The sequence below is a fragment of the Adiantum capillus-veneris genome, chromosome 16 (genome assembly GCF_014529385.1).
Source record: "Adiantum capillus-veneris isolate H3 chromosome 16, ASM1452938v2, whole genome shotgun sequence".
NCBI lineage: Eukaryota > Viridiplantae > Streptophyta > Polypodiopsida > Polypodiales > Pteridaceae > Adiantum > Adiantum capillus-veneris.
Window position 1 is genome coordinate 94,042,389 of NC_140946.1, and position 18,433 is coordinate 94,060,821.

Sequence of the window (18,433 nt, forward strand, 5' to 3'; positions counted from 1 at the left end):
TGACACAGCTGTCCGTGACTCAGAGTTCACTTTAGGGTGACAACTGATCAAAGATACATTCAATGAAGCGAAGTCCAGAGAGGCCAATTTGCCAATATATGAGCAGTTTGAATTGACAACAAAACAACTCGTCGTGGAAAACATGGGTAGGCACGTGGCACCCAAAGATCAGGTAATGAATAGTCAGTCTATTCACTTGTGGGGGAGGTCGATGCTGGAAATGGACGAGAATCAGATGGTAACTTTTGTCATGCATTCAGATGGTATTAGAAATGGCCTAGTATTAAAATATCATGATCATTTTTCTTTTGCTGCGAGGTGCTAGTGTATAACGATAGTTTTCTTAGAAGAGCGGGAGGCTCACGGCAAGGGCTTGTCCACTGGAGTCCAAGGCAAGGATGCGGCGTTGTCTCACTACATCGGGCGTTTCAACCACAAAATGGTTTTTAGAAACAATTCAAGTACTTGGCAATGGCACTCATCTCACTTATGGCATATAATTCATTGCAATTTTTATGTAGATCATAATATACCACAAGGAATACTCCGATGACAATGCAAAGTTCCCACTGTTTGCAATGAAAGTTATTACAAGATTGTGTGGTGGGCACCCCCTCCCACTAAAAGCAGAAAGACTAATTCTGATTGAGAAACAGTTTGCTCTATGCGTATTTGGCATTGGGTATGGGTGCCAAGCACTCAGAGCCCCCTATTTCATGTCCTACACAGCTCAGGTTTTGGCTGCAGGAGTTGAAGACCCGGAAAGCTTAGATCCATACAACAAGCGGCTTTTTCTGAGGGAAAGAAGACGCCTGATGCCCGTGGGGATGCTGCCATCAACAGAGGAAGGAGCTCGTCTACAGAGCTTGCACATCGAAGAGGTACAAAGTGAGGAAGAAGGAGGTGCATCGAAGAGGATAAAAACGACAGGCTCAGGTCCATCTTCTCCCGCTCCTGACTCATGACCGGCGACACCTCGCATGGCGCTCCGCCGCATTTGAAGCTCCCCAAGACATCTGTTTCTTCTCTTTGCGGATGTGTTGTAAAGACCGTGTAATTTCTGAACTCTTAAGAAGTTCTTTCTGCCCTTCTCTATGAATTAGTCATCTATAAGTCCATTGGTGTAACTCTAATAGGCTATTGGCCTTTTCTTTTCCTCCCCCATGTTGAGTCTGCTTAAAATAACCTATTCTTTCCATGTAGTGGGTTTTTTCCATGCCTTGCATGGACCATATTGATAGTGAGCCATATGTCTTGGCAAAATATGGACCATGGTTGAACAGTATGTGCTGCATTGAAATAAAACAAAATGGTCAGTAGATTACAATTTAAAATTTTGTTTTGTATACGTAGAATGCCAACCCACCATGTAATGTGTGATATGTTGCCTACCCCACCCTTTAAGGTAAGCCTTTTTCCAATCCAGCAAGGCTGCTTGAAATAATGTGAGCTTACTTTGGTCCCAAGAATGCTGCTCAACGTAATGGAAAATTTTATATAGTGATTTCTAAACGTTCGCCTTGTGATTCTAGATTGCCCCACCACCAGCATTGTTTTTAACCACTTTATGTAACTGTTTCCATTTGTTGAACAAGTTTCTCCTTTCTTCTCTATCTGAATCTTTGAGGCTAAACCCAAGAAACCTTCTTGCCTTCACTCCGCCTATCGATGCTTTCCCTGGGTACCTTGTACCAACTTTGAGACATCTTAGGGTCCTCTTTAATTTTGACATTGCCTCCATGCAAACCAATGTCTGAGAGCACTCCCTCTAATGCTTTGATCACTCTTTTCGACTCACTCTCTGGCTTTAATGTCCATGCAAAACATATGTACAAATGAACCACCTTTTCAATTATTCGACATAGTGCATTCTAACTCTAGGATCGTTTCAAGTATGCTTCGTTCAATCTTTGATAACAAAAATATTGATTATTTGGTTGTTGACTTTGTGTTTTCATTTTTCACGGCAGGTTGATAAGGAAAATTTTGAAATTCTCGATTGGGTTTTTAGTCAAACCTAAATTCCTTCTATCATTAGTGAACAAAGAAACGGAGCCGTTCTTTCAGTGGAAGGATTTGGTGACTACACAGTGGAATGGCACATGGCAGGTGACTTAAAGACTCTTAAGTGTATGTACAACATAACACATGGAGCAGTTGTGAAAAATCCATGCTTATATTGCATGGCTAATGCACAATCACTTGAGAGTGTGCAATGGATTAGAGCTCCCAACAGACATCTTCAAGATAAAACTTTTAAACCAGTGCTTGATATTCCTCTGAGTAGAGTTCACGTCTGTACACTTCATTAAAGCATGAGACAAAAATTTGATTACTATAGCATATTATAGAATATGCATATACATGAGTGCCTTAATGTTGCACTATATAGAGAAAACTATGGAATATATACATGTACAAGTGCCTTATTTTTTATGCATATAGATATTTATTGTGACATAATAAATGGCTTACTGGGCCATTGTACCTGAAGCCCAAATGGGCTCCCCTGTGTCATGTAGGTAAAGGACAAGATTCCCATCATCTTGTACAGCAAGGTAGGTTCTAGACCAACAACCTGGTCCACTTGAGCATTGAGTAGGGGTCCACCATAGCGGCACACCATTACTATTATACACAGCAAAAGTCCCATCTAGGTTGATGCGGGCGAAACAAGATTGTCTGGTCTGATAGCATGCAGAATTTGGACATGCCCATATTGGTCTATATATATTTTCATCCTCTATGTATTGATATAGCACCAAGTTGCAATCATTTTGCATTTGCAAGTAGTATCTCTTGTTGGGTGAATGTATGTTGTCTGGAAAATCAGGGCCAGAACTTGCACTTGTAAGAACATTGAGGTCATAATTAGACGTAAAGAGAGCATTATTCCATGGAGAGCAATCCCATGTAATATCATCTCGTGAAATGTTTTGCAAAACGTTGCTGGTTGTATTGCTATGACGAATATGTCGAGGTTGAGGAGGTTGGCTTTGATATGTGGCGTTGATTGGTAATGAATCAATATTTCCATTCATTGAAGAGTTTCTTTTTCTTGTCGGAACACCTAAATGTACATCAAAACATATGATGAAGTTGTCAAAATGATTTTCTAGCTAAAGAATAGTTAATTTTAGAAACATATCTTTAATCCAATAGATATGTATTGATCAATGATATCTGTAGTTTCCATCTCCTCTCCCTCTCTCTCTCTCTCTCTCTCTCTCTCTCTCTCACACACACACACACACACACACACACACACACACACATCGTGAGTATGGGTTTCTCCTATAGCTGCCCATGTTTACTCTTATAAAGAATCTTAGTCTCTTCTTTGTATTTCTTCATGAAAAAAGCATTGGGTGATTTCCTAAAAACGTATTAATAAGGCAAGGGTTATGTGTGTGTGTGTGTGTGTGTGTGTGTGTGTGTGTGTGTCACACACATACATACACACATACCTCTCTCTCCCTCTCACATGTGTGCATGCACACATGTGCCACACACAAGTGGTAGCTCTCTCTCTCTCTCTCTCTCTCTCTCTCTCTCTCTCTCTCTCTCTCTCTCTCTCTCTCTCTCTCTCTCCTTCTATATATATATATATATATATATATATATATCTTTGTTCATGGATTTTTATGCATATCAAGATTCACCTATGTAAAGAGTTACTATATAAAAAACACAATAGATAGTAGTACCCGAAATAGCAAAAAGTTCATCATGACGATTGGAATTGTTATCTGAGTCACCCCCAGCCTCTTGTGTGTTAGGAGTAGATCCTCCATTATCAGAGCCACCTATCCTCTCCACCCAATAAAAGAATACTGCAGAGAGTCCTTCTTCACGCAAGTTTTGATCATCTGCACCCTCAACCACAACTCCAAATCCAAATCCATTTCTAACTTGATTTAGTATGGTGTTAAGCATGTTGTTCGTAAATACCTATATATAGAAAGGATAGAAATAGGAATTAGTCGAATAAAGTGTCTCGCTTCCTTACCAACAATTGCTATAATTGTTTTATGTATCTAAAAGCGAAATTTCTAGGTCTTGCTCATCATAAAGTAAGGTTACAAGATGAAGAAAATTGAAGATTTTTTCCATACCAAAATGAATCTTAACTTAAAAGATTGATAATTATTTTGTGCAACTATAAACAAAATCATGCGCTATATTCTTAAAATTATTTTGTGCAACTATAAACAAAATCATGCGCTATATTCTTAAAATTTACATAAAATGCACATAGCTTTCTTTCAAAGAAATAGTATTTTTTATGTTTATAAATCCTTGCTAACAGGAAAAAAAAACTTAGTTTTCATGTGTCATATAAATAGCAATCAAACAAGTGAAATTTCAAAAATGTTTAAAGGAGGCAAATTTTGGCCCTTGAAAGATCTTTTTTGGAGAGTTGATGTTTTTTCAATGAAAATTTATGATACAAAGTGAGTATATGGGTTAACAACAAGAGTTTCTATCTATTAAGGAGTTATATATTAAAGAGAATTTCTTCCATGTGTAATTTATGCAAAATATAGACTTGTCAGCAAAGAGCCATGCTAATGAAATTGTAGACGATTTATGATTGATCAATATTACTTGTTATTTTTATAATCATCAATAGAATACATGTGTAGACATTGAAATGACAAAAAAATACTACATACTTTGTATACGAGACCCACACGACTTACAAAAATCTATATAAACTTACACCATTTTTTTTCAAGTAAACCTATAAGAGCATATATCAATAGCATAAAAAATTAGTCTCTTTATTCATTTCTAAGCTTATGGTAGTACCTATTATTGAGAACATCTCATGAAGTTTTGTAACCGTACTTTCTATGGGTCCAATTATTTAGCATAATAAGTTAAATGAGGAGCCAATTTGAAAAATTCTATGATTAGTGTATAGAGAATCCTTAAAAGGATTTTTAGATATTCTTATCATTTGAATAAAGAAAGGAATATTAAAAAAAGGACACTTAAGTGTCCTATTTTCGGACCAAACTAGCGTTGAAGCTGTTTAAAAGTAATTAAAGTTTAAAACTATCCAAAAGTACTTAACTTTAAACAGAGGATTTGGTTTTGGTGCCTTGGTTGGAAAGTGATTGTAAGGTATCTTGTAAAGATTATCTTTCATAAGGTGATTTTAAGGTTTATGACAGACAAACTTTAAGATCATTGGCATACCTGGGTCTATTCCCAAGTGTATTAAATAATTAATTGCTGAGATTCTTGCCCACTCCCGCTTCAAAAGGAAAAGTCTGTGTCTTTTCCTCCGTTCCCACGCACCAACTGTCCTTCCCCTAGACCTTCTCTGTGCTCGCAGCTTTGCTATCCTCCCAAACACAGCCCACAATCGCGCCATCCTTTCCCCCTCACTTTGGAACGCCGATGCCCAATAGGAACACATGTAATCCCCATGCTATGTGCTGCACTTAGGAGGCGTGCCATGCGATCCCTCATCCTCGTCTCTGTCTACTGCACACGGGGCCTCCCTATACACAACCGAGACATAGAGAGAGAGAGAGAGCCCTTGACTGAGCGATGGCCCAAGAGAGAGAGGCCTTCACTGCGCCAACGCGCCCACTGGTAGAGAGAGAGAGAAATAAAGGGAGAGATATCTATGTCTCCCTGCATCGTCGCCACCCTCCCCTCGTGTACCAGTCTTCATCATGCTCATAACGCCATGTCTCCAACCTCCTCGTGCGAGTCGCTACACCATTCAGCTCGTGTTCCTCGCCCTTGCGATAGAAATGTGGCTGCATTCCTATCTCATTGACCCCCATGCCAAAAATCTACCCCCTCTCTTATCCTCTCTCATCCACGTGCCACATTTCTCTTTCTTTGCTTGGTAGACATGAGATCATCTCCCTCAGATTCCTATTAATTCTTCTGCTTCCCAAAATTAGAGGGACATAATATTGTCCATGATGATAATAAGGTTTCTGTACAATATACGAGTTTGAGTGTATGTATGATAACATATGAGAGAAGAAAATAGTGACCATGCCTCAACAAGGTCAAAGCCAATGATTTCTCCAAGACCTTGTCCATAGCATTGACCAATATTATAAAGTGTTAAAGTGGTATGAAGGCGTATTGTATCCGAGATCTGGATGTCTTCGGATTTTGCAAATCCTTGTGAGTAGTAAGTATCACTTTCAATAGATTCGGTCGTAAAGCTCTCAATTTGATCAATTGCATTTTCCTGTGCCTGCACATAAAAAGTATAAAACATTAGAAATTGTTACCATCACAATGTTAAGTTACATTCATTTTCTCTTGAAACCTCGCATAGAGATGTAATTCTTTTCTCATTTATATGAATGGCTTTATTACATACAACATCATTGAGAAGCTTAAGTGTATAATGCAAATGGCACATTAAAAGGTTTTGATCTTTTGATCTATTGACTTTTAGGTTGCTTTTCGATTGCACGCATATCCTTGTAGACATTTAATGCACTTTCTCACGCAAAAATTGAGTGATTTATAAGCTTTGCACCAATTGTGTTCGCATAGCCACACAAAATATGAAGCAACTTTTGACATCCAAGACCTACCTTAATGACATGAATGGCTCAAAATGAAGCAAGCATATTGTGGGTGGGTAGGTGGGTGGTTGGGTGGGCTGGAACATCTTTTGGGGGGGCGGTTGGGGCATGAGTCACCATGTGAGGTAGTTGGGACTGGTAGATTGCCTTTTTCAAAATCTTAACGAAATCTTCTTGGGCGACTTATGGCTCAATCGCTTGTAGGCTGAGCAGTTTGAACCCAACCTTATTTTTGTCAAAAGAACTCGTTCACATATTGGTCCTAGTTTATTGACCTTGGTTTATTCTTCCTTTACAAAAATTGACCAAGTTCAAGGGTTGATTCTATGTAAACTAGTTCAATTCTAATAAGGTACACTTCTATAGAAAGTACTCCCTATAGAAGATTGTTTTCCTTCCCTTTGAAATTGACAATTTTGAAAGTGTCACGAATCATGGGGGGTTGTGATATGTGTAACCCACAAAGGCCGATGAGTATAGAGGCGACCATTAGGAAGAGAGTGGAGTGAAGGAGGGCCTCTTTATTTGGTAGTTTAAGGGAAATCAATCAAAGGTAAACTTTTGAATTCAAACAAGAAAAACGGCTAGTTTGTTTGAATTCAAATTTTCTCCAAAATTAAATTTGAAATCTAGCAGAAAAAATCATACCATGTAGCATATCTATGGAAAGAGATCTAAGTGTGGATTTTAGATCTATAATCTCCACTCAAATTGGAGATCATATATAGAATTTATAGAAGGCCTGTAATCTCCACTCAAATTGGAGATCATACATAGAATTTATAGAAGGCCTAAAATCATAAATTATCCACTCCCTTTTTTGGGGAGAAAGTGCATCCTTTGACTACCTGAACACACCCACCATTCTTGCACACATGGCATGCATCTATTTCTCATGGCAAATAAAGAGGCCCTCCTAGACCCCATCCTCTTCCTAATGACCCTTGGAGTAATGGGTGAATCACGAAGGAGGATCCTAGGCTGCTCCTCCCTTTGCATGTTGTATCCCTCTTGTGTCCTAGCTCATTTCACCCCTCTCTCTTTTAAGATGGTGGAGGGTACCACTCCATGATTTGGCTAAAATGACGTCTGAGATTCTTTATGCAGTGCTCCGTGAGCTTGGCGGACAAGCCAGGGACACAAGGGAGATGGCTTCTTGCTTGTTGGAAACCAACAACATTCTGTGGTTCAGCTAGCTTCTTGGATGGCTTTTCTTTTTGGTGGATGGCTCTTGAGAGACTGGTAATGGAGCTTCGGGATCCCTCTCTTTTGCGGTTCACTCCGTGTATGGTTGACTTGCAACCTTTTTTATGTTGAGTCATCTTGTCCTCGTAGGGAGATGATGGACCTTATGCAGAAGGCTTGCGGCCAGTGGCAACAGAATTGGAGATTCTCAATGGTTTCAATGTTGTTAATGGTCAAGGTGCATGTACGTCATTTGATTTTTGTGGGGTGGCTCCCTTGTTCTCCATTACAGTGTGTATCATTATTTTTGGTCACCCTTGTCCTCAATGGGTCCATATGAGCATGGAGTTATCATATCCATGGTTTCCTTTTAATCTATTATCACCCAAAGAGTACTCCTAAAAAGGAAGAAGAAGGAAGTAGTCGGTGTGTTCAATTTTATTTCAGGGTTTGATTAGAGGTTATCTTAGAAGATATCTTGTTTGATATCAAAAGGAAAGTGGAATGGGCTTGGCAGTACTAAAGGCAGTGAGAACCCCTTAACAAAGTATCTTTGAAGATACCTTGTTTGACAAGTGAAATGGGATTGGAAGTGGAGGATGCGTGGCAAAGAGAACCCCATGGCAAAATTTTAGGAAGGGAGACTAACGAGCATGTAAATGGCTCTTCTCATCTCCTACAACTAAGTAGACTGTTGATTCGGCTTGTGGGTGAAGACTTAAGGAAAGAGAGATGTGGGAGAAGGTGTAAGGAATGGTCCCTACGGACCATTCCTTGTTTTCAGGGAGATCACATGGCAATTGGAGGATGTCGGGAGCCATTGGTGGGAGCATTGAAAACAGCGAATGGTCAGCACGGAACCATTCCCGACCGTCAAAAGTCCAAGGCGAGGGGGCACCACCTTGAGACTAAGTGACACCCATATTAAATGCAAGGTGGAGTAATGGGATCGACGGTCAGGGTTGTAGGGCGGGATCTCGAGGCACACTAAACTTGGCCAATGAGAAAAACGAGGCGTATTAAACATGGCCAGCAGGAAAAACGAGGTGCAATGGGGCGATTTGAACCCGAGACCTGGCCATCCGGGTTTAGGGTCACACAGGGTAGCCACGTCACCCGTGCACGCATTGTGTACACACAACCGTTTTTACAACATTATATTATAAGTTAACATGCATTTTTCAGGCTGTCCAAGTTTAGTGCCCGTTCAGATGTAGTTTTTAATTTGACTGTTGCGGTTGCAATCCCCTCTGCTTTTGCGCGTGAGCTTCTCCGCCTTTGATCCCATTGCCCCCCCTCTTAAATATGGATGTTACTTAGTCCTGAGGGGAGCACCAGACAGTGTCGTGCAAGCATACTTCGGGCACTGAAAGTGACCCATTGGCTGATTACGTGCGGTGAGTGCCGTGAAAGCGACGTTGCAAGTTATGTGCAATGATGTGCATGCCAATGATTGGCTTTCAAAAAAAATTGTTCCGCCTGCTGATGTGTTAATTATCCTGTTCATGTGTCAATTATCCAACAGGGATGTATTCATGAGTAGATGTACGATGGAGATGACCTGCCCCTTCCGGCCCTGGACTTTGACGACATGAGAATTAGCAGCTAGCAAAACAAAAAAGAAAATTACTCATGCGGGTAATGGCTTACGTCAGCGTCGGACAGATCGCCCTGCCGGCCTTGCTGGCTGGTAATAGCATGGGCGTGATATATCAACGCAAGGAACGTGATGATGAGGAAACAGCGTCTTGTAGATGATGGGACCGCCATGGATCGGATCGCCAAGTCCTGCCAGCTACTACTACGTCTGGATGGGCCGACGCAGCTGCTGCTGCATACAGGTGATCTCTCCATGCAGGCGCGATGCATAAATATGCCTCGGCCATGCAAAATGCCAACCGCATCGGCCGCCGGCACCGATAATAACAAGGTCTCTTTCCCTGCGTTTGTCTTGGCCCTTCTATACTTACAAGTGAGAGCTAGAATCTATACTACAGATAATGGGGGAGGGAATTCCGGCTCCCCCCCCCCACCACGTGGCTGAAGCTGCTTAGTCCGGCGACCTTGCGGCTTGCACAGGAAACAGCCAAGTGTGTTCTCTGCAGCTCTGTGCTCGCGTGAAGAGAGAGAGAGAGAGAGAAACGCTTCTTCCCAAACACTGTGAGAGAGAGAGAGAGAGTATTATACCGCCCCTATTTGCAAAAGTGCCGCCTGATCAAGCCTTCCCCGGCTACGCCTGAGAGTGTGTGTGAGAGAGAGAGAGAGGCCGCCCTGAATCTGATGGCGGGTGGGCACGGAGAAAGAGAGAGAGACGCCACCTTCCAGCTCCGCCTGAGAGTGTGTGTGTGAGAGAGAGAGAGAGAGACCGCTTTGAATCTGATGGCGGGTGGGCACGGAGAAAGAGAGAGAGACGTCGCCTATTGCCGGTTTGAATGTGAGAATCTTCTCTGTGATTTTCAATCCGCTTCCCTCTCTATCACCGGCCCCCCCACCCAGTCCTCATTCGAGTGTGTAGGCTGCAGCACCTGGCCCGCCATCTGGCACTACTCCCAGAATTTCTCCAGCCGGCCCTTGCTTCGAAGTTTAGGCAGCATTTGGGAAAAAATCGTTTTCCCATACATACAAAATTCATTTTCTTGATTTTGTCAAGAGAAAATTTTGGAAAATTAGGTCATTTTTTGGATTTTTACACTATTTTTCTCTATTTTGGCACGGAATTTCTCCTTTTTCCCTTGCTCTCAATCAGCATTTATGGGATTGAAAACGGCACGATATTAAGCTGAGACACATTTTTCCGAACACTGTGGCTACGCAACAAACCATGCTTAACAATGAGCTAGGTCAAGTGGTAGGGTCACGACCCCCTGGCTGCAAGTGGCGTTACAACCTGACGTGCCTACAATCAGAGAAGCTACTCGCCTCTACTTTGCAAACTCATCTGCCCCCATAACTCTTCCCTTCCTCTTGCTATATGCTAGGTCACGACTCCTAGGCCGCAAGTGGCGTTACAACCGGCTGATGTGGCCTGCGGTGAGAGATTTCTAGCCTCTACTCATGTGAAATCTCATCCACCCCCATAACCCTTCTTTTCCTCCTGCACTCGACCTGCAAGCTCATCCACCTGCCAAGCTTCTGTAGCTCCTTGCATCTGTAAGCTCCTCTAACTGCAGACCCCTCCCCACTTCTAGCTATGCTTGGCACTGCATTGATCGACATGTATGCCAAATGGAGTGCACTTCATAAAGTGTGAAAAGTGCTTGAGGAGCTTCATGACGTGAGGGGCATCGTCTCTTGGAATGCACTGATTGCGGGATATGTCCAATTTGGGTAGGGCCAAGAAGCTTTGAGTTGTTCTTAGTGAATGCAAAGTGAGGGTGTCTCTCTAGACGCAATCACATATGCTTGCATCTTGGAGGCATGTGGCACGATGCGAGGTGCTCCCGCTGGTGGTGGTGAGGAGTGGTTTTCAGGACCAACTCTCTTGGGCATTCATATTGAACGGCTGGCTATTGTTGGCCTCGCGTACACTTGCACCTTCAAGGCATGTGGCATTACACAAGAAATCAATTGACATGGGCAAAAGAACTCACGATGGTATTGTTAGCCAGGGGTTGTTGAAAGAAAACGTGCTCGGCACTGCCTTGGTAGACATGATGCCAAATGTGGTGCACTTCATTAAGCACATAAAGTACATAAGGATCTTTTTTTTTGGGGACATCGTCGTCTTTTGAATGCACTGATTTGTGGGATATGCCTAACTTGGGCAGGGCTAAGAAGCTCTAAGCTGTTTTCGGTGGATGTGAAGTGAGGGTGTCACTCCATATGCAATCACATACACTTGCATCTTGAAGGTAAGGGTCAGCAATCCCTTGGCTGTTTTTAGCAGATGCAAAGAGATGGCATCTCTCTAAATGCAATCACATACACTTGCACCTTCAAGGCATGTGGCAGTACACAAGATGTTGATATGTGCAAAAGAATTTATGATGATTGTTGAAAGAAAATGGGGAATAGTGACTATGATCGCCCATTGCGTCAATATAGAACCTGCTACTCTTAAATGCTTCTACTTCTCATATCACAATTTGATGACCCTTAAAGTAATCTCTCTCTCTCTCTCTCTCTCTCTCTCTCTCTCTCTCTCTCTCTCTCTCTCTCTCTCTCTCTCTGATGTGTTGGAAGTCGGCGCTGCTCCTCCACATGAAATTATATCTGTACTATAATAAAAGGGGGACACACGAGATCACCTCGACGCATGATAACCAACAAGAGACACGGTCCATATATTGTAGTGTAGGACCCTAAAATTATAAGGGGAGCTACCAAGCTGAGCACCATGGCCACCATAATAGGAAATGGGAGCCCCTTTCAACGTGATTGTTGCCTTAAGGTCTTCTTGCTCTCTCTCTTATTCCTTCCCTCAATAGTCGTAAGCAATCACATACACTTGCACCTTAAGGGCATTTGGAATTACATTTGAAATAAATGCATTGTCTATTGACCAATAGGCAAAAGACAAGCATGATAACCAACAAGAGGCACGGTCCTACTATTGTAGTGTAGGAGCCTAAAACTATAAGGGGAGCTGCCAAGCTGAGCATCATGGCCACCATAATAGAAAATGGGAGCCCCTTTCAACGTGATTGTTGCCTTAAGGTCTCCTTGCTCTCTCTCTTATTTCTCCTCTCAGTGACCGTGAGCAATCACGTACACTTGCACCTTGAAGGCATTTGGAATTACACAAGATGCGGATATGGACAATGGAATTCACGATGATATGGTTCACCAGGGGTTATTGAAAGAAAACAGTGTGCTTGGCATAGCCTTGGTCGACATGCATGACCAGGAAGCTCTGGGTTGTTTTTAGCATTTGCAAAGAGAAGGCATCTCTCCAAATGGAAATCGTGATGATATGGTTGGTCAAGGGGTTGATGAAAGAAAATGGTCTGCTTGGCTCTGCCTTGCTCGACATGTATGCCAGATGTGGTGCACTTCATTAAGCACAAAAAGTTCTTGAGGAGCTTCCTGTCCGAGATGTCGGGGGTTACTTGGCTCTGCCTTGCTAGACATGTATGCCAAATGTGGTGCACTTCATTAAGCACAAAAAGTGCTTGAGGATATTCCTGCCCGAGATGTCAAGCGGAGAGAGAGAGAGAGAGAGAGAGAGAGAGAGAGAGAGAGAGAGAGAGAGAGAGAGAGAGAGAGGAATCTCTGGACTGTTTTTTGTTGCGATGGGGCCTCACAAGAGTGCATTGATCGCAAGATATGTCCAACCGCAGGGTCAGGAAGCTTTGGGCTATTTTAAGGAGATGCAAAGTGAGGGCATCTCTCCAAATGAAATGATGTACACTAGCACCTTTTGATATGTGAGAGAGAGAGGGAGAGAGGGAGAGGCAATATGTACGACAAGTACATGGATACACAGGGGTTTGACCATGCAAAAAAACGTATAGGGGTGCAAAGCCTCAATCATGTAATAATACAAACATGCACAAGGTTGGGCATTGGTCAACATAGAAAAAAGAGGAGGCATAAGCACATACATGCATAGGGCTGGGCAGCCTTTGGAAACCAAGCAAAGCCATAGGCTTTGTGCAACTGAGGGGCTGACTAAGGAACAATGCACAGAGAGAGAGAGAGAGAGAGAGAGAGAGAGAGAGAGAGAGAGAGAGAGAGAGAGAGAGAGATGCTAAATAAGAGCAAGATGTTTGAGGGTAAGAGAGGCCATGCGCGGCGCCAATTTACTAGTTTACAAGTGGAATCCTACTCAAACTGACCGGCCTGGTTATCTTTATTTCAGAAAATCCAACCAACGATAGACTACATTAACTGACTCAGGAGGAGGTCACCTGAGTGACGCGAGGTGCACGACTACCACAGGCGGCAAGCCCTTTGCAGAGAGCGAGACACCTCCCACACCTATAGCATAACTATAGGTTCCAACACAACAATAAAGTACATGTGCAAATACATAATCACCAGCTGCCTAGGAGCAACCACAAAAAAGATTTCACTAGTAGAGACAAAGGAGGAAAAGTTCTCAACCCTATGTTACCTCTAAAGTACTCTTGGTCTTTTAAAATCCATTGTGATACTATCCATCCCATGTAGTTTTCCTCTTGTGTTGATATTTCATCTTCAATCCACACTGGATCAGTGACTTTTGCTAAACTCCTCAGAGAAAAATCCTTGCTTGACTTTCATTTTCTAAAATGAGTACTTGGGTTAATATAACTTTGCATTCTTGCGTGGCTCCCTAGAGGTTTTGTTGGGGTCATCAATTGAATGGAATTTTTTAAATCTTGACTTTCTTGAAGAAGCTGATCCATGAGTGTTTTTGGATGTAGAGGTATATGATTTCACATCTTTTGTGCTCATTGGTTGTAGGTCCACTTTAGCTTTACCTTTGTCTCTAAGTTGTGGTAATTCTTGTGACATTTATAACTGTGAATTCAACATTAGCAGTACTTGTAATTGTTGCTTACTACCACTTGGGAAAGAGAATATTAGCAATGCATTTTCTCTTTGGCCTTGTGTTGGTCTAACCATTGATGTCCAAGGATGACATCTGCAGGCATGTCTTTTGAAAGATTTACTTGAAACTTTACCTGCTCTTCATGCTTCTGGATGCTAAGAGTAGAAACAATTTCTCCTTGACTTGAAGCCATACCTAGCATTGCTTTATTGTTGTCATGCTTGCATGGAGTGATCTCAAGGAATCTCTAGATGCTATCTAGAACCATATTGTACATTTCTTATTTATCAAAAAGAGCATTTCATTGGACACTTCCTCCATTTGCACTACCGAGGACTATAGATACCCTCATTGGTGGTTCTCTAGAAGATCCTTGTCCTTCTTTTGCCATAGTCTTGTCCTAATCTAGGTTAGTCTATATGGAAGGTGACTTGAGACTTTATATTCCACTTTGACTTATATTTATTGACTTTGTTGGCAATGAATGATAGATATTTAATCTTCTTGCTGCTTCCTAGTTGTTTGCAACCTCATCTATGCTCAATAGATTTTGTGGTTGTTGTTTGCCCTTTTGAAACGCACTTCTTGATGCCAAATTTGTTTCAAGATCTTTTGAGGTTCTATTGGGCTGCAAAAACGCAGCATACTCTGCCTTCTTTCCTTTTTTAGGCGCCAGTTATTACTGCGACTATTATCGCGTCTATTACCACCTGTATTACCGCAGCCAGTCATTTCAAACGGATACATGTGAATCCGAGGTTGTAGGGGGGGGTGCAAACCACCCCCTCTACCCTTAGCTATACATTATTTCATTTTTTAGCCTTTTGAACTTTTTGATGAAGATTTTTATTTTATTATGGATACTTTATTTTGTAGTACTTTAATATGTTTATTAATTGAATGTTTTAAAATCTCTTTTAGTTAAAAAATAATTTTAACACTCATTGTTATTTATTCCCTTTGGCTTTAACGATATGTAGTTTTTCTAATGGAATTAAGTGTTTTTCTAATTATTTATTTTTTAGAACACATGACTAAATAAACAACCTTTCGCGTGTGCAGGACATTAACTGGGATGATCGTGGTCCTCCTGGAGGCCCAGAGCGAGATCGTTGGCTCAAGGAAAAACTACCTTGTCATTACGTCAAGAACAAAAGGGAAATTCTTTGTGAGATGCATTGCTTTGGAGCACGTGGAGAACGAAGGGCTTTGGCATCCTCGGAAAAGCGCTTGGAGAGATGATAGCGCGACTCACCCATCGCTAGAGGAGGTGCCCCATTGTTGTGTGTTCGGTGGTGGTGTACCGGCGCACAAGGCCGAACGACATAGCCAAGAACGTCTAGGCAATTTGGGTGCACCGCATGGTGATCCTCCCATTGGCTCTACATTGGCAGCTCCTATGGCATCTTTGTCGCACTTTGAAGTAGAGGATGAGTACATGTTCAACATGTGTGATGAGTTACTAGCTCATGAGTGCGACATGTGAGAAGAGGATTGTCTGCCCTGCATTAAACGGGCTACTGAAACAAAGCATAGATTGATGACGAGTGCCCGAACACCTCTTTACGATGGTGCACGGTACTTGGTGCTCTGAGCATCGTTGGAAGTACTCAGCTTGCAAGAAAAGTTCGTTTGGAGTAATGCAAGTGTCAATGCACTACTTCTGTAAGTATGGAAAGTGGCTTTTATAAACTCTCTCCCTCTCTCTTTATGGTATCGTCTTCTAGGAATTAAACTAATATGCATGTTTGTTGTAATTTGATGGGAAAAATTTTGCCAGAAGATCACCACATGCCTCCAGATCGTCGACGAGCTAGATCGTATGTCACTGCACTTGGAATGGAGTATAAGCGCATCCATGCATGCGTGAACGATTGCATGCTATACTGCAATGAGCATGCACATGCTACCTCATGTCCCGTGTGCGGGGAGGCATGATACAAGATAGGTGTGAGCGGGGCACACCTACCGCGCAAGGTATTAAGACATTTTCCATTAATTCCTCGCATCCAACACATGTTTAAGAGCAGGTCTATCGTGGAGCTTCCGCTTGGCATGCAAACCATCACTCAAATGATCGAATGATGCGGTCCTTGCCGATTCACCTGAACGGAGGCACATCAAAACTCAATTGCCAGAGTTTGCGTTGGAGCCTCAACACTTGAGGCTTGCGTTAGCAAGTGATTGTGTCATCCCCTTCGACACGAAGTCTACTTCATGGAGCACTTGGCCTGTGGTGATCGTCAACTACAATATTCCACCATGGGAGACAACCAAGAAGGGCAATATATTTTTTTCCTTGTTTGTGCCAGGGAAATAGAAAGTGTCAAATATTGACATTTACCTCAAGCCCCTCATCGAGGAGTTGGAGTAGTTATGGAGAGGCATTCCTGTTGTCGATGTCTCACTTGCAAAGGGGGGGAGAGAGGCTCAAGTGAGGGGAATCCTTATGTGGACTATGCACGACTATCCTAGGCTTGGAGAGATTTCTAGTAACCCCTATCCTCTATCTCTCTTTCCCTCATTCCCTTTCTCCCTTTATCTCACTTTAGTTAACTGATCTCTCTAACCATATGATATGTATGCAGGGTTGTCCACATCGGGGCACAATGCATGTCCTACTTGCGGGCCATCGTTGGTGACAGAGAGGCCAAAGTCCTTGCACAAGGTAATCTATCCAAACAACAATCGTTTCTTACCCCAAGGGCATAACAAGCACAAGGCTCCAACAAATGGGAAGGCTCCTCTAAAGCTCACAATGGCAGATTGGGCAGCCATTTGGGAGGAACACCACAACAACAATCTGGCTCTGTATCCTCCACCAAAAGGTATGTCAACGTGTTCCATATTTGTAAGGCTTCCATATTGGAAGTACTTAAAAATACAACACCTCTTGGATCCCACGCACATATTCAAGAATGTAGCCCAAACACTATGGGACCACATTATTGGCAAGAAGGACTCTTTGGGTGCGAGGGAGGATTTGAGGCTTTTAAAACGTCTCCTCGTCTCTGCCACTCCATGGCGTGTCCCAAATGAAAAGATTGTGCTTCCTAAAGCACCATGGATGCTAGCAAAAGAAGAATTAGATAAGGTGAAGGGTACCATCGCCTCTATTCGCACACCAATAAGATACATGAGGTCGCTAAAGTGAGATTTCACGAAAGCGAAGAAGGGTGGAAGCGTTCAATTGTATGGATTGAAGTCCCACGATTGGCACAAAATGCTTCAGGTAATCTTCATACTCCCTATTCTATCTATAGTTTGTGTGTATGACTATCACTCACTTTCCCTTTCCTTGATTCACATTGTAGCTCATTCTACCGGTGATTATGTGTATATGTCGGGACAAGAAAGTCAGGGATGCTATTTTCGAATTAGGAGAGCTAGTAAGGTACACCACAAGAATCCACTCAACTACACCTTTTTTATGTACACAATAATTTTAACTAGCACTTAGTGTATCCTTGTGTGTTTTCTTGCAGATTTGTGAGCTCCAAGGAAATCAAAATAGATACTATCCTTGCCTCTCAAACACTTGCAACAGAAACTGTGTGTGCCATTGAAGGTGCATTTCCTCGATCGGTCCTTCTTAGTGAAATTCACCTCTTGGTTCACGTGGTGGAGGAGATAGCTATGTGTGGAGTAGTGCACGCACGATGGATGTTCTTTGTAGACAGGTTTTTAAAGACTCTCAAAGATTTTGTGCGGCTACGGTCTCAACTAGAGGCATGTATGGCCAAAGGGTGGATTGTTCAAGAGGTATTTGTTTACATATCAGATTATTTGTCACAAGTTGATCCTTCAATGCTTTGCATGGTCAGACAAAGAAGATGCAAGGATGACTTCACACTTAACAAGTGGAAAGGGGAAACTACTTAACATGGATATGAATCTATCCCGAGTGGTCGATAAATTTTGCATTCTCAATGCAAAGATTATGCCCAAGTGGGTGGACTTGTGGACAGTGGCAAAGGCCAAGCGTTTGCAAGAGAGGGAAGCATGGAAACAAGCACATGGAGGAAGGAGGGCACCCCTAGTGCCTAGACACCTTGCATGTTTTCCATATCTCATTAGTGTGGAGTGGATTCATGAGAGAATGACCGAGGCAAAAGCGCACGGAGAAGACATCACCAACAAAGAATGGGACTATGCACGAGGCTGCGTACCAAAGGTAGAGTACTCATATACCTAAACCATA

At 42.3% G+C, this 18,433-nt stretch overlaps 1 protein-coding gene across 1 annotated transcript; it reads right to left on the minus strand.

Moving 5' to 3' along the window:
• Positions 1–2,471: 2,471 nt before the first annotated feature.
• LOC147439480 (uncharacterized) lies at positions 2,472–9,527 on the minus strand. Its single transcript, XM_086484023.1, has 4 exons — positions 9,408–9,527; positions 6,029–6,232; positions 3,708–3,951; positions 2,472–3,070 (listed from the first exon to the last, which is right to left on the minus strand). Exons 1-4 carry the CDS (start codon positions 9,525–9,527, stop codon positions 2,472–2,474), a joined length of 1,167 nt encoding a protein of 388 aa, XP_086340149.1.
• Between the last annotated feature and the right edge of the window lie 8,906 nt (positions 9,528–18,433).